The following is a 14,729-nucleotide window of genomic DNA, read 5'->3' as shown; positions in this document are numbered from 1 at the left end:
TAATTGTGAAAACACCATAAATATTTATAAATAAATGTTTGCAATTTTAAATTAATAAGAACTACCAAATATACTATGGGTGACACATTTAAACTGCGGTAATAATTTGTAATCTCTGTTTTTAGTATCCCAAGGCATTTGCAGCCAGCCTTCTGGACTATGTTGGCTCACAGGCCCAGTATCTCCACACTTTACTGGCAATGAGTCAAAGCAACAAGGTCGAGTCCCAACAGCATGCTGAGAGACTTCGCTTTGCTGAGATGGCTCTAGAGGCACTTCGTAATGTCATTAAGAACAACCCCGGTGAGAAGAAACACTTCTATTATTCCCACTTTATCTGAAATACAAAACCTTTTACTGTTCTAAATAGATGTCTCTGTGCAATTACAGGTTCGGAAACGGAGTGCATTGGTCATTTCAAGCTGCTATTCTCCTTGTTGCGGGTTCATGGAGCTGGCAGAGTGCAACAACTGGTTTTGGAGGTAGAGCAGTTCTCTGAAACTCCTGATATTCTAAATGTCTCTACATTTTTATCATGTTGGTTTCCCCTGCAGGTTGTGAATACTGTGACGTCCAACCAAGAATGTGTGAGCAACATTGCTGAGTCTCTGGTGTTGTCTAACCTTCTGTTGTTGCTGCACTCGCTTCCATCCAGTAAGAAAAAAACACTCTTTGCACCGTTTGCATTTGTTCTGCCTTTAAATGTGTTTTGGAACTAAAACATTTTTTTGCATATTATAGGCAGACAAATGGTGCTGGAAACTCTGCATGCACTTACTTCAAACACAAAGATAATCAAAGAGGCTATGGCCAAAGGTCAGTGTATTTTAGTTTTTTTTTTTTTTGTGATGAGTCTTTATTTAAAAAAGTGATTTAATGATTGCTCATGTTAATATCATTTGCCCCCAGGTGCCCTTATCTACTTGCTAGACCTCTTCTGTAACTGCACACACCCCCAAGTTCGCACACAGACCGCAGAGCTATTTTCCAAGATGACCTCAGACAAGCTAGTTGGGCCAAAGGTCAGTCTAAAGAGGGGAAAAATAAGAAATGAAATAAATGAATCCAGTAAGCCCGCTTCTTATCATTGTCACTGTAGAGCCTTACCGCCCTTATAATTTTGATCTTTTCCCTTCTACCAGGTGCGTCTAACACTGATGCGTTTCCTCCCAGCTGTGTTTATGGACGCCATGCGAGACAATGCTGAGGCAGCAGTGCACATTTTTGAGGGAACACATGAAAACCCTGAGCTTATTTGGAATGACAGCTCAAGGGAGAAAGTGTCCACAACTGTCCGGGAGATGATGCTTGAGTATGTCATAAGCACAGTTTCAATTTAACGAACTGCTAGCTCAGTGGACAAGAAGGGGACAGAAAGTAAAATGAGCACTGTTTAACTAATAATAAAATCACATTTGTTGATTTCCCAGGCACTTTAAACAGCAGAAGGATAATCCTGATGTGAACTGGAAAGTAAGTCCAATAATGCATATGGCTGTTGTAATTTCTTGTGTGTTATTTGATGTGACAAAGATTTATTGATTTATATGTTCAGTTGCCAGAGGACTTCACAATGGCTTATGGAGCAGGACAGAGCGAACTCGAGGTTGGTGGAGTCTTCCTGCGAATCTTTATTGCTCAGCCAGGCTGGGTGCTACGCAAGCCTCGGGAGTTCCTGGTGTCGCTCCTGGAGACCCTGACTGAACTGCTGGAGAAGAACAACCCCAATGTGAGCTACCATGCTGAGAAATGTATAAAGTAAGTGTAGTTGTCTCACATTAGCAGCTTCATACCTTACATCTCTGGTCTTCTGCAGGGTGAGGCCCTGGAGACGGTTACAACGGCTGCAGTATGTCTGTTCACCACACAAAGTCAGCTGGCTGACCAGGTTCCTCCTCTGGGTCACCTGCCTCGAATCCTAGCAGCACTTAACCACAAGAACAATGCAGTGCCTAAGAGTGCCATCCGCCTCATCCACGTGCTGTCAGACAATGAGGTGAGAAACAAACGTACTGTATTTGTTTGATGATAACATACTTAATATAACATAACTCCAGTTTAATAACATCTTCCATTGTTCTGAGAAAGCTATGTGAGGTTATGCCTTTCTTTGACGAGTCAGCTTTGACCATTGCCTGTCCTTATGGAAGTGCAATGCTAAATCAAGAACCCCTTTAAGAATAGGAGTGGACATGTTCTGCATATTGACCACAATTTGCTTGTTAAGCTTTGACAATGAACAGTTTATTGCTACTGTAGGTTTGTCTCTTTATTTGCACCATGATACACTAACATTGTTAACTATCAGCTGTCTTGTTTCGTGTAGCTATGTGTACGCTCCATGGCCTCTCTGGAGACTATCGGCCCCCTAATGACTGGCATGAAAGTCCGTGCAGACATGGCTGGGTTGGCTTGTGAAGCTCTCAATCGCATGTTCCAGAAGGAGCAGACAGAACTGGTGGCCCAGGTAGTTTTGAAGTAAAGATTTTTTTTCCCCACACATATGTTTGATTATCATGTAAACTAAATAATACTACTATGTGTTATTAATATATGAACAGGCTCTAAGAGTGGAGCTGGTTCCATACCTCCTAAAGCTTTTGGAGGGAATCGGCCTGGAGACACTAGACAACCCTTCAGCTACCAAAGCCCAGATAGTAAAGGCTCTTAAGTCAATGACTCGCAGTCTGCAGTATGGAGAACAGGTATGATTTGAGTGGTATGACAAACAGTATCACGTTTATGCCTTGATTAAAATTTGATTGATCAAGATGCCACTTTGCTGGTTATTTATTTGATTTAAAAACCTCTTAACAAAACGCTGCTTTTCAGGTGAATGAGATTCTAGCAAGGTCTTCAGTGTGGAGCGCATTCAAAGACCAGAAACATGATCTTTTCATCTCAGAGTCTCAGACTGCAGGCTACCTGACAGGTAAAGTATTTCTCTAAATAACACACAGCTGCTGAAACCTTTCTAAGAGAGCTTACAGGGTAAGTATTTGAGGTGTTGGTGAAACTTAATGCTTTGCTTTATCCTAAACATTGCCTTGAGGCTGACTCCTCACTTGTGCTTAAACCCAGCAACCCTTTTTCTCTCCATGTCCTATAACTTCCTGCCTGTGCCCTTTCCTGCCTCTTTGTCCTCCACATTTCCTCCTCAGGGGTATCCACTCCTTCTCTCCTGGCTGCCAGCAGCCCACTGCGAGGTGGGCTCTAGATTCCTGAGCTGGGCCCTCACAGCCCCTCTCTCTCTTGCTCTGATGCAGGTAGACTTTGGCCTTGGTCCTATTGCCTTTCCTTGTCTACTACTTCCATGTATGTTCGCCACTGCATTTCCGATTCCCACCTCTCCATCTCTGTAGTGATTAAAATAATGTCACGCTGTCTTCAACCCCATTCATCAACTCTTTATGACACATCAATGAGAGAATTAAACAAAAATACCCTTAAAAATTAAAATGCTTTTGACTTTCACTCATGGAAGCACATTTATGATTAGAAGGGAACATAGATTGGAGAAATTAACACACATTAGCAACATGTAGCTGGCAATGGAAGGAAAATAGTGTTACTCAACAAAAAGTCAATTGAAAAATGAACTGAGGCAACCAGTAATGCAGTTGCAAAAAAGATACAAAAAACCCCAAGAATTTGTTTTTATCTGGTTTATTAACTTGTTGATTTAAAGATTACAAATGAAAGACTATCTAGATAAAACTGCGTGCCTAAAAGTTGACATACCAGCAACTTTTGGGTACTGTTGGTTTTCTACAACAACATTACAGTGCGACTCATATTTAAAAATAAAAACAATGGGAGACAATTAAAATACCTCAAACTTTCTTCATAAGAAATAGTTGCATGACATTCTTTCATATACAGTAGCCTTATTGGACATGCATTCATATGCAAACAGGGGCACTCAAGGCACTTCCTTCCTTATCATGAGAGCATTTTGTCCAGTCATTTTTGTACTTTTGCACAATTGTACTATATTTGTTTTAGTGTCTAGCAATAGGGCCACAAATATTGCACACTTTGTAGTGTTCATCCCTCCATTCATAAAGTAGTTGATTTCGTGATTTAGTACATAATTGTAGCTCGCTATTAACACCTTCTCTTAACCCACCTTTCTGTCATCTATAGGTCCAGGAGTAGCGGGGTACCTTACAGCAGGAACTGGCAACACAGTAATGCCCAGTGTCCCACCCCCTGTGGACAATGACATTGGGGACCAAGGCTGACAGACACACAAACAGTCATGCTCAGGCACTCAGACTGCAACTTCACAGTCGCAGCTCAGAGAGAGACTGTTCAGCTTCCCAGATGAAGGAATAGAGAGAGAGGGGGGGGGTGGAGGAGAGTGAGCCATCCTTGACTGTCACCAAAATCTCTTCCTCCAGCACCTCCTCCAATGTCACACTCTCCTTTCCACTTACAAATAGCACTCAATTCTCCATAAAAACTGAAATTGTTTTAACGGGTGACCACATTTTTGTTTCTGTGCTTCTTTTCTTGTTCCTTCCAATGACACAGAAGAGTTTACTTTTTGTATGAATATATTTTTTACTCTAGATTTTTTTTTTTTTTTTCATAAGAAAAACATTGGAAAACTGAGGCTTATTATAGGTAAATTGTCTCGTCTCCATTATTCCTCATATCTTGATTGGCTTTCTTTACCCATAAGTCTAACACTGATCACTTGGCATCATTTGTGACACATTGGTGCGCACCTGTCCACCTCATAGATGAATTTATCATTTACTTTCTGTGCAAATGATCCCCATGCAGAAAAAGAAAAATGTTAAAATAGGAAATTAATTCCTGGACCTGAACATGCCACTTGACCCCTTATACTGATGCTGACCTCTTTTCTGGTTTAGCAGGATTTAGTCCCACATGCTCTTTTTTTAGGTTGTCCAGATTTTCTTCTTCTTATACCTTTCATCGTAATTCATACTTCATTCTTCTCTCTTTGAAACCTTTTCTGCATCACATTTTTAAAGTAATTCTTCTCCCCCAAAATGCAAAATGCACTAGAATATTTATAAGTGAAAAATAACCACATGAAATGAGCTTCTGTTAAGACATGATGAATGACATTGACTCTGATTACAAATCTATGTGAAAGACTAGTGCAATTTGTGAAATGTTCAATGTAATATTACGTATATAACTTTCTATATTGAATGTACATTAAAAAATAAATCAGTCGCACTTGTACATAACATTTTAAGAATTAAAGGGAACCCACAGTGTTGTTCTTTGTATTTACTTTTGTGTTCAACAGAGTATAGTGAGAGAATGATGTAGTCATCAAGCACTTGAGATTATGTTTATCTTTAAGTTATTAACATGGCTTCCAACTTGACAGGGGCATTACTATTTTATTTTATATTAAAATTTATTTTGTAAATTTTTTATTTTTAATGCAATAAGCGTATGAGGGGCTGATTCAAAGCAATTTTAGAGTTAACCACATTTAGGGCTGCAAAAGGACATAATTTGTACAATTTCCTTTTCATGTAGGGGAAATTAAATGTACACTTTGTTTAAATAAAGGGTTACATTCTTTTGGTGTCTGGGCGAAGTTCACAATGTAACTCATAATCTCAGTAGTGGGGTTTTACTTCAATGCAATGGATACATGTAGGATCTTGTATAAGATGCTGCAAAAATTGAAAAATCTAACTAGATTGTAAATATGCAAATGTTAAAATTCTATTTTCTTTTCTACATGTTCAGTATGAATGTGTGAATATAAAACCTAATTCACATAAAAACATTTTTTGCTTAAATTATTTTTATTTAAATAGATTTGATTATTTTACCTGTTTATAACAAGTATATTTTTGTGTTACTTAAAACTACTATTACATTTTTTAAAAATGTCGATATTTTCCATGTTTCGTTCATGTGGAACACTAGAATCCAATTCCCCGCGGTCAGATTTGCGTGTAACACCGGAAGTTACGCCAATGGCGCGAATAATAACAAAGAAAACGTCTTAACTTAGCCAAACTGTTTTAATTTATTATTATAATACATATACTAATTTTTAAATACTTAAATACGCTGGCAATTAATGTTCGTTAGTTTTTTCCAATATGAATGCGCATGGCTTTTGTAGCAATGAACGGCTCCTGTGCTAGTTTAAACAGTAACTAAAGTAGCTAGCGTAAACCCCCGGTTATGCTTTCCATTTCAAGAAAGTCCTCGCAGGCAGAAGTGACAGAAGTAACGATGCCGTTTACAGTAGATGACGTTAAATAGTCAATTTCGAGCTAGTTTCCAATGTCTAGAGTTAACATAACGTTACTGCCAGAGTGGAGACACTGGCTCTAAATTTATTGACAGTCCGATTGCATTAAGAAGAGGTAGGTAACCTTAACCATCAATTCAGCTAACCTTAACAAATCGTTTAATTGATATTTTACCGTAATTGCGAAGCTACTATATTAATATCCTGATGCCGATGTAGTGTCTGCTGTCTGAAACAAGAAATTGAACTTTATAGAAAACGTAAAGTTATGGTCGCAGCATTTTCTCTGCGGGTGACAGTTGTTAGCACCAAGATGCTTATGGCGACCGATAAACATTGAATCTTTTCCCTGCTCCCTCTTACGTTTAGGTTGACCATGTCTAAAGGAGACAAAGACGGCTACATTGTCAAGTTTGTGGAAAGTAAAGGAAAAAAAACAGAGTATGCTGTCAAGGCTTATGAGGTAGATTCCTTTGTCTGCCATCGGGTTTGTCTCTGTTGGTTTGCTGTTGATTTAATGGTAAATGGCAAATTATTAGATTTAAAATATTTGTCTCGATGTTTATCCAGGCCATTTTGGAGCTGCAGTCTGAGAAGTATGTGAAAAACATGGATGAGGATGCTGTTTTACGAATGGACCAAAAAGACAAGTCACTGTTTGTCTTCAGCAGCTTCACCACTCCAGCTTTTCTGCACTGCAAGAAGGTCTAACTCACACTTTGATGTTGTGGAACTGGTAAGACATTACCATAGAGAGTAATTCTATTCCTTCTCACTAATTGTTCCTGTATTTTTTGTCTTGCAGCTTGGCTGCCGAGTGGTGAGTCCACTGGTTGTGTTGTACTGCCTGCAGCAGCAGCGCTGTGTCCCAAGAGCAGAGAATCCTGTTTATAACATGGCCATGGCTGACATCACTATTTCTTGCACCAGCCTGGACAAAACAACGAGGGTTAGTGTCGTTGCCTGATAGAATTTTCCTCTAAAGAAATCAGCAGTTAAATAAATGCCAAACATATCAAAAAGGATAGGAGTAAGTGAAGCAAATGAAATGTATTGTAATAGCAGTGCTGGATTTTCTGATTAGTAGGTTAAACATCCGGAAGTAATCAGAGTTTTTTTAAGTTGTTCCAGAAGTTTAAGTCTGTGTGAATGTGTCCCTCTGTACAGTCAGAGGTCATGGATCTGGTGCAACTCATGGGTGGACGAGTGTATCTTGACCTAAATGTATCCGTAACACACCTGATAGCAGGAGAAGTTGGCAGCAAGAAATACCTGGTAGCTGCCAGCCTGGGCAAACCCATCCTGCTGCCCACGTGGGTAAAAGCCTGCTGGGAGAAGTCTCAGGACAGGTACACACTTATTTACATTCACATGCCCTTTTTGTGTTCTGCATGATACATTAGGTACAATAATTGTGTAGCTGATTGAACCATAGGTTAAAGTGTTACGCAATCTCATATTTTTATACAAATGTTATGGACATATGTGAATCATGTTTAAATAAATAAATAGGTGTAATCTTTGAAAGTAATAATAAGGCCACAAAACATGCAAATTATCAAAATGGCTCTCTCCCCTCTTTCTTAAGTCTTTTTAGGTATACAGATCTCCCTATGGAGGACTACGTCTGCCCTGTACTGCAAGGCTGTACTGTCTGTGTGACAGGCCTCTCTAGCGCCGAGCGCAAAGAGGTGCAGCGGCTCTGTGAGCAGCATGGGGCCAACTACACCGGTCAGCTCAAAATGAATGAATGTACACACCTCATTGCAAATGAACCAACAGGTACCAGCAGTTTAAGCTTGATGGCTTTATTTTTCCAAATGCAAATCTTTGTTAGACATGACATTAGAAATCTGAAATACGCATACAACAATTTAACCTATAATTGTTTAGAAAACTTTCTTGGTACATATTAGCTGATTATTACACTATCTAAGAATTTTTCCAGCTGTTAGTTTGATTCAGAGTATTTGTATTTGGTTGCAGGGCAGAAGTACGAGTGTGCTCGGAAGTGGAATGTCTATTGTGTATCTATGCACTGGCTGTTTGACAGCATAGAAAAGGGCTATTGCCAGGACGAGAGTAGGTACACCGTGGAAGGCAGTGCGTCAAAGACCACCCGACCTCATACTTCCACCCCTACTGGCACCAGAAAGGAGGGTGAGCCAGAGATGGATTTTTGTTGTTTACTATATTGAAAAATCCAAATCAGAGGCCACGGGTTGGCTCTTAAATTGTTTCTTACTTTCATTAATGTTTTGTTTTTTTAACTCTAGAGGGCCCGTCTCTGTTGGGGTTGAGCCACATTTCTGTCAATGCTAGCATGACAATAAATGACACAGCTCTCACCAATGGCACTATTAGCCGTCTAGAAGCTCCAGACCCCATAGATAGCCTGGACCTGACTGTCTGCCCAGCTGATGATATACTGGATGGCTGTAAAGTAAGTTGAAGAAAATGTCTTTAGAGTTCAGATTTCATTTATGCTAATGTTGTTATTGGAACTTCTTTATTCACAATGTGAAAAACGTTGTAATGCGAAAAACATAAATTCCAACAAGTATAAATTATAAGTCAAATTTTTCCTCACGTGTTAAATGTTGTGCAGCTGTATCTGTGTGGCCTGCCAGAGAAGAAACTAGACAAACTGCGACGACTTGTGAATGTAGCAGGAGGTCTGCGCTTCAACCAGCCCAGTGAGGAACTCACACATGTGGTCATGGGAGAGCTGGACCAAGATGTCAAGAATTTTTTCTCCAAAGCAACTCATAGGTCTGAACTACATAAATAATAGTATCTTCATAATATTTACTCCCTCCCCAGTCATAGGATATGTTCCCAGATCTGGCCTATATTGGCCTTTGCAATCCACAAACTATAGAAAAGTACACACTGGCTTTTTCATCCATACATAACCCATGTTATTAAGTTTTTATTTTATTTTTTGTCACAAAAGATATGTTTTGTAAGAACACTGCAAATCACAATCAAATGAAGAGGACAATACAAATAACCGTACAATATAACTATGTAAAAGTCAGGGAAGTTTGCAGCTTTTTAAATCATATCTGATGTTATGTCTGTGTGTTCCCAGACCGTATGTAGTAACAGTGCAGTGGCTGCTGGACAGTTTCTCCAAAGGCAGTCTGCTTCCTGAAGCCGACTTCTTCCACCCTGACTGTCTGCCTCCTGCTCCAGCTGCTGTATCCGTGCCAGCCCGTCACACCCCTACCTCCCAACCCTCAGTCGGTCCACCTGTGGCCAGTCCCAGCACCCCTAAACAAATGAGAGCAGAGGAGGATCTGCTGTCACAGTATATGGATGATGACCCCACAGTAGGTCAGTAGCAGTTGATGAGAAACTTTGTGTTATTGTTTGGTCAATAAGCTTTTTATACTTTTGAAGAAATATATATCCTAGTTACAATTTTATATTTGTTTTTTTATCATCCAGTTGACATTCCACCACCACCACCTTTAGAGAGCAATAGGCGGATGTCCATTAATACAGCTGCAGGCTATCACCCTGAATCTTGGACACCAAACCACAACAGAGGACAAGAGACAGACTCAACTCTGCAGGAGGCAAGCGAGGCAGGCCTCTTTGTAGGAAAAGGTTTCCTTCTTTTGGGCTTCGGCGCAGAGGCAGAGGCACAGCTCTGTCAGGTGGTGACAGAAAATGGAGGCAGGGTGCTGAGGGGCCGTACACGGGTTGTAGTGGACTATGCTGTGGTCCCACTGTTGGGCTGTAAAGTGGAGGCCACAGTGGATGAGGTGGTCACGGATACCTGGCTGGTAAGTTCACAGATCTTTCCTTTGGGAAAAAGATGTGGTACTTGTAGTTAACTGCAGTGTGTTGGTTGGCAACAGGTCAAGCAGTTAAACAATACTTTTTTTGTATTTGTCTTTTAATAAAGTCTTGCTTTATGTACTTTTGAGGCAATAGCCATAACATTTGAGCCTAAATATCTGAAAAACACAATTTGTCACCAAGGGCTCTAAAATAATGATTGATTTTACATTTTAAAAACGAATGTAAACAAGAGATTAATTCATAAACCAAAAACTACTTCAACAGAGAAGTCTCAAAAGTGTAATACATGTGTGTTTGACTCATTTTCTTTTAACCAGGCCATGTGTGTGGAAAAGGAGTGTGTTCTGGAGCCATCCTCCAACCCATTGTTCACCCCTGTTCCTGTGATAGATGGACGTTTACCTCTCAAGGATTGTGTTCTCTCTGTCAGCCAGTTCACCGGAGCAGAGAGGGAGTCTTTGGTGGAGTTAGCCAAGCACCTCGGAGCCACGTATGACTATCTTGATCACACAAACAAGCAATTTTAATTTCATTTTACTTGGTATAAACATTGAAAATGTTCATTACATGCAGATAAAAACAAAATGGGTGGGGGGGGGGGGCAGTGGGTTCTGTCTCAGCTTAAGCTTTGTTTTGCATTCTTTTTACAATAGATTGTTTTGTTGCTGGGTTCTTTTAATAAAAGTATTAATCATAGGGTGTAAAATTTCCCATAGTGGTAAATCAGTAGCATTCTTGGGTTTATTATTGTGTACGGACTCTCGTGCTGTAATAGCAGTTGTTTTGGTGCTGAGGACAAGACTGTCAAAGGAATAATTTCTACTGAGTGTAATTTTCTTAGCTGTTGGAACTTGTGGGCTGTGGGATATCACCCCTGTTAAATAAAGTTAGTGGAAGTCAAGGCCTGAATCCATTGTTTGAACATAAAATAACTCCCTCTGCTGCATACTTTATAGCCCCATGCTCCCTGCCTGCCCACTGTGAACTATATTTTTTTTAAATCTACATCTTTTCTTCTCTCCCTCCTGCAGTGTTCAGGATTACTTTGTGCGCCTGGCCAACCAGAAGAAAGGCATGCTAGCCAGCACTCATCTGGTGCTGCAGAGCCCCGAAGGCACAAAGTACCAGGCGGCAAAGAAGTGGGGGCTTCCTGCTGTTACCATGTACTGGATACTAGAGTCTGCTCAGGCTGGACAGCGGGCAAAGGAGGAGCGCTTTCTAGTTGACCAACCACCATCACCAGGTTAGTGTCAGCACTTTAGGCAAATTTGTGAAAAGTATCCAATGATCATGGTAAGTAAACAACAACAACAATAAACAATGGCAAATTTTTTTGTGGGTATAGGTCTATGGTGAAATGAGGTTTATGTGAAATTGTATGCTCAGTTTAGTCAAATATATCATTGTTACGTTTGTTGACAGAGAGGGATGAAGAGAGTTTTGTCGGTGGTTCCCAAAAGCCAACCATGCCTCCTCCAGCTCGTACTTCTCCAGAGATTCCTTTGCTGGGTGTCCAGAGCGGTAAGGCCGTCACGCCGCTGGATTTAGGTCGCTTTCAGAGCAAAGTCTTTCACTCTGTGTTGGATGAGATGAAGCCCAAAGAAGACATCAGCACGCCGAAACAAAACCAACAGGTAGGAAGAAGGAACCCACTTCAGAAGGAGCCACCTCTTCATTTGGACACTCCATCTCGTTTCCTCAGCAGAGACCAGCTCTTCAGACCCTCTTTTAATGTCAAGGTTGGGACTCACTAAACTGAATCTATTGCCAGAACTAAGATTTTTGGTTTGATTTACATCAATAAATGTGCACAACTAAGATAGTACGTACTTTTCTCTCTATATAGGATGCACTAGGGGCTTTGGACAGCCCAGGTGGGTCATCCAAACCAGGAGAACGAGTGGGGACTCCACTGACAGAAGTCATCAACAGGAACATGAAGGTGGCTTTGGCTAACAGCACACGCAATAATGTCTCAGATATGCAAGCTATCTCTGCTAGCCCCCAGCTCACCAAGGCCACTGACAAGGAGGTAAACAAAAATGTAAAAATACAGCCACTCCTATAAGTAAGGATACATATTTTCATAATATATGAAAATCAAAATTATACTTCGATGGAAAGTGAATATATTACAGTATATGTCATTGCCTATACACTAAGTCACATGTGAGATACATGTGCAGTGTATAAATAAAGGTATTTCACATTTTGTTTGTAAGGTCCCAGACAAAGAAGGTGGTCCCTTGACTGGTGTTGTGATCTGTGTGGGAAAGAAGCTGAGCAAAATGCAGAGTGAACTAAATGCCATTGCTGCCTCTCTAGGAGCTGACTTCAGGTATTCAACAAATGTCCACACACAGTCCCCTTATTTGTCCTCATAACAAATATTCATGCAGCTAGTAATAACAGCCCTTTGTCAACTTTTTTCAGGTGGGCTTGCGATGATACAGTGACGCACTACATCTACCAGGGCCGTGTGGGAGACAATACACGGGAATACAAAGGAGTGAAGGAGAGAGGGCTACATGTGGTCTCCCAGTACTGGCTGCAGGCTGTAAGTTTCCATGTTGTATGTTTAAATTGAACTAAGAATAAGATACATTTAAAATTTGTTCATAATCTTTTCTGCATGGTTACCACATTTCCACTTTAGATGTTTGTAGCATGTTGATCACATTACAAAATAATATCCTTGTATTCCTAAAAAATTATATTATTTCCAACAGCATTAGATTCTGATTTATTTATTGAATACAAAATACAGTATGTCAGTGTATAATGCACTGTGCAAAGGGGAACCTATTAAACATGATACTATTCTTCAACAACACTAATTAATGTACAGGAAACCACTCGGGGGAAATTTAATCTTCATTAGACTCATCCAGAAACCCTAACGGGAAGAGTCAGAGCCAAGATTTAAGACCTGTCCTTCAGAGCTATTATGCAAGCATCATCAAAAATGAAGAGAAGTCGTTTTTTGATGTTGCATAAACATCCTAAATTCATAATAAAAATACACTTTATTTAATTTGGGCACAATACAATATTCTCTTTGCACATTTCACCTGGGGTGTTTAAATATAATCACATCAATAGTAGCAGGATATTTATTCAGAAGGCTTCATGCTAATTTTGTGTGTGTGTATTTTGTACAGCAATTAAGTAATTGTTCTTTTGTCTTACACAGTGTGCAGAGGAGCAAAGACATGTCCCAGAGTCTCTGTATCCTTTCACCTACAACCCCAAGATGAGCCTAAACCTTAGCCAGGTGCCCGCTAGCTCTCAGAGGTCTCCCCCTTCAACACGAAGCCAGCTGAAAGATAAGGACCAGGTAGGCCTACAAACCATGTTTTAAGACTCTGGGAAAGTATCTGTGCTTGTTAGGTCCAGATTATTCTCCCCTCAAAAATTAGATGATATATCTAAAGGTGTATATTTATTAATTTTAGTTTCTTAGGAAAATTAATATTTTTTTTCAGTACTCTAAAAAAAAAAAAAAACTCATCTGCAGTTTCACGTTAAATATTTCATCCCTCAGTCTGACTACAGCATCACAGTAGACGCTGCAACTCCCCGTCGTGTGAGCGATGGAAGTGTCGATCAAGAAGAGACGAACATTACAGAAAGAAGCGGCGGTGGGGTTTTTGTTTTTTTTCCTGTGTCACAAAGCCAAAGCTTCTGCACATACTTAATGAGCATATCGCGGGAATTTATTTATTGTTATATATATATATATATATATATATATATATATAAAATTATCTCTTGTGTGCAGATATTTCAGAGACTCTGGAAATGAGGGAGAACCTGCAAAGGCAGCTTCAGGAGATCATGTCAGCCACCAAACTGACAACTGGGAGGCGTCACTCAGTCAGACTTTCAAGAATGGGATCAGAAGGGCCTGATTCAGGACCCCACACACCTGATGGGAGCCGGGTTGGACGCACTGGGAGCAGACGTACTCTGGAAGCTCTGAGGTACAGAGGCCATGTGGCATCAAGAAAGTTTGTTTATATTTTAACTATAACTATGTTAAACGTAATGCATTTTAAAAAAAAATAGCAATGTTTTTAGGCCAATGTAATGAAGCGCATGTTCTGCGTACTTCACATCTGTCCTTGTCAAAATAAATTAACTTCATTGTGTCTTGATTTCAGGGTTTCCAGAGAAGCAGCTATGGACGTAAACACTGAGCCATCCCAGAGTGAGCAGATAGTTTGGGATGACCCTACAGCCAGGGAAGAGAGGGCCAAGCTGGCCGACAATTTTCAGTGGCCTGGGAGTCCTTCGCAGCACTCGGAGTCTCTCGCACCTCCACCGCCCCCCACCGCAGAAAAGGAGTCACACTTCAGGGACTCCATGACTGACTCAGAGCTGGTGGAAATGGGTGCGAGATCAGTTTCACCAACTGTTCATTTAAACTGAACTTAGTTTTAACTTCCAGTTATTGTCCAATGTGGTAATTTATAGTTTGCAATAGTTCTTTAGAGCCTAGGAAGAACTTTAGATGTTAAGTGTAACGGGTTTACAAAAATCTGGTGCAACCCAATTCTGTAGAACACACCAAAATCAGTCTTGTCATTAGAGAGGTTTGTTGTATAAGTCTTGTTTTATATAAATGCATACCATGGAGAAACATAGCTTCTAA

The 14,729-nt window shown here is 40.2% G+C and overlaps 2 protein-coding genes across 8 annotated transcripts in view; both read left to right on the top strand.

Annotated features, from left to right (window-relative positions):
• Positions 1 to 5,260, top strand: part of LOC137104913 (dnaJ homolog subfamily C member 13) — a 29,451-nt gene extending 24,191 nt beyond the window's left edge. For 5 of the 6 annotated variants that reach the window (XM_067486777.1, XM_067486778.1, XM_067486775.1 and 2 more), the window contains 13 exons: positions 126 to 303; positions 391 to 482; positions 555 to 654; positions 742 to 816; positions 910 to 1,022; positions 1,143 to 1,312; positions 1,431 to 1,473; positions 1,556 to 1,729; positions 1,817 to 1,996; positions 2,327 to 2,467; positions 2,562 to 2,705; positions 2,833 to 2,932; positions 4,147 to 5,260. In XM_067486777.1, the coding sequence (XP_067342878.1) occupies positions 126 to 303; positions 391 to 482; positions 555 to 654; positions 742 to 816; positions 910 to 1,022; positions 1,143 to 1,312; positions 1,431 to 1,473; positions 1,556 to 1,729; positions 1,817 to 1,996; positions 2,327 to 2,467; positions 2,562 to 2,705; positions 2,833 to 2,932; positions 4,147 to 4,244 (1,608 nt within the window). In that variant the 3' untranslated portion in view covers positions 4,245 to 5,260. Of the gene's footprint in view, positions 1 to 125; positions 304 to 390; positions 483 to 554; positions 655 to 741; positions 817 to 909; positions 1,023 to 1,142; positions 1,313 to 1,430; positions 1,474 to 1,555; positions 1,730 to 1,816; positions 1,997 to 2,326; positions 2,468 to 2,561; positions 2,706 to 2,832; positions 2,933 to 3,161; positions 3,267 to 4,146 lie in introns of all 6 variants that reach the window. The other variant, XM_067486780.1, reaches the window with a different exon arrangement.
• Positions 5,261 to 5,952: 692 nt separating this feature from the next.
• Positions 5,953 to 14,729, top strand: part of topbp1 (DNA topoisomerase II binding protein 1) — a 55,404-nt gene continuing 46,627 nt past the window's right edge. For both annotated transcript variants that reach the window (XM_067486783.1, XM_067486782.1), the window contains exons 1-21: positions 5,953 to 6,377; positions 6,632 to 6,725; positions 6,833 to 6,967; positions 7,068 to 7,211; positions 7,430 to 7,611; positions 7,851 to 8,044; positions 8,249 to 8,422; positions 8,539 to 8,705; positions 8,871 to 9,034; positions 9,357 to 9,601; positions 9,716 to 10,056; positions 10,393 to 10,565; positions 11,107 to 11,318; positions 11,498 to 11,814; positions 11,922 to 12,107; positions 12,298 to 12,413; positions 12,509 to 12,632; positions 13,269 to 13,412; positions 13,620 to 13,716; positions 13,857 to 14,058; positions 14,239 to 14,468. In XM_067486783.1, coding sequence (XP_067342884.1) covers positions 6,639 to 6,725; positions 6,833 to 6,967; positions 7,068 to 7,211; positions 7,430 to 7,611; positions 7,851 to 8,044; positions 8,249 to 8,422; positions 8,539 to 8,705; positions 8,871 to 9,034; positions 9,357 to 9,601; positions 9,716 to 10,056; positions 10,393 to 10,565; positions 11,107 to 11,318; positions 11,498 to 11,814; positions 11,922 to 12,107; positions 12,298 to 12,413; positions 12,509 to 12,632; positions 13,269 to 13,412; positions 13,620 to 13,716; positions 13,857 to 14,058; positions 14,239 to 14,468 — 3,634 coding nt within the window. In that variant the 5' untranslated portion in view covers positions 5,953 to 6,377; positions 6,632 to 6,638. The remainder of the gene's footprint in view (positions 6,378 to 6,631; positions 6,726 to 6,832; positions 6,968 to 7,067; positions 7,212 to 7,429; positions 7,612 to 7,850; positions 8,045 to 8,248; positions 8,423 to 8,538; positions 8,706 to 8,870; positions 9,035 to 9,356; positions 9,602 to 9,715; positions 10,057 to 10,392; positions 10,566 to 11,106; positions 11,319 to 11,497; positions 11,815 to 11,921; positions 12,108 to 12,297; positions 12,414 to 12,508; positions 12,633 to 13,268; positions 13,413 to 13,619; positions 13,717 to 13,856; positions 14,059 to 14,238; positions 14,469 to 14,729) is intronic.

Source organism: Channa argus, chromosome 19 (genome assembly GCF_033026475.1).
Source record: "Channa argus isolate prfri chromosome 19, Channa argus male v1.0, whole genome shotgun sequence".
In the NCBI taxonomy this organism is placed as follows: domain Eukaryota; kingdom Metazoa; phylum Chordata; class Actinopteri; order Anabantiformes; family Channidae; genus Channa; species Channa argus.
The sequence above is the reverse complement of the archived record's forward strand: the minus strand, read 5'-3'. Positions and strand labels throughout refer to the sequence as shown.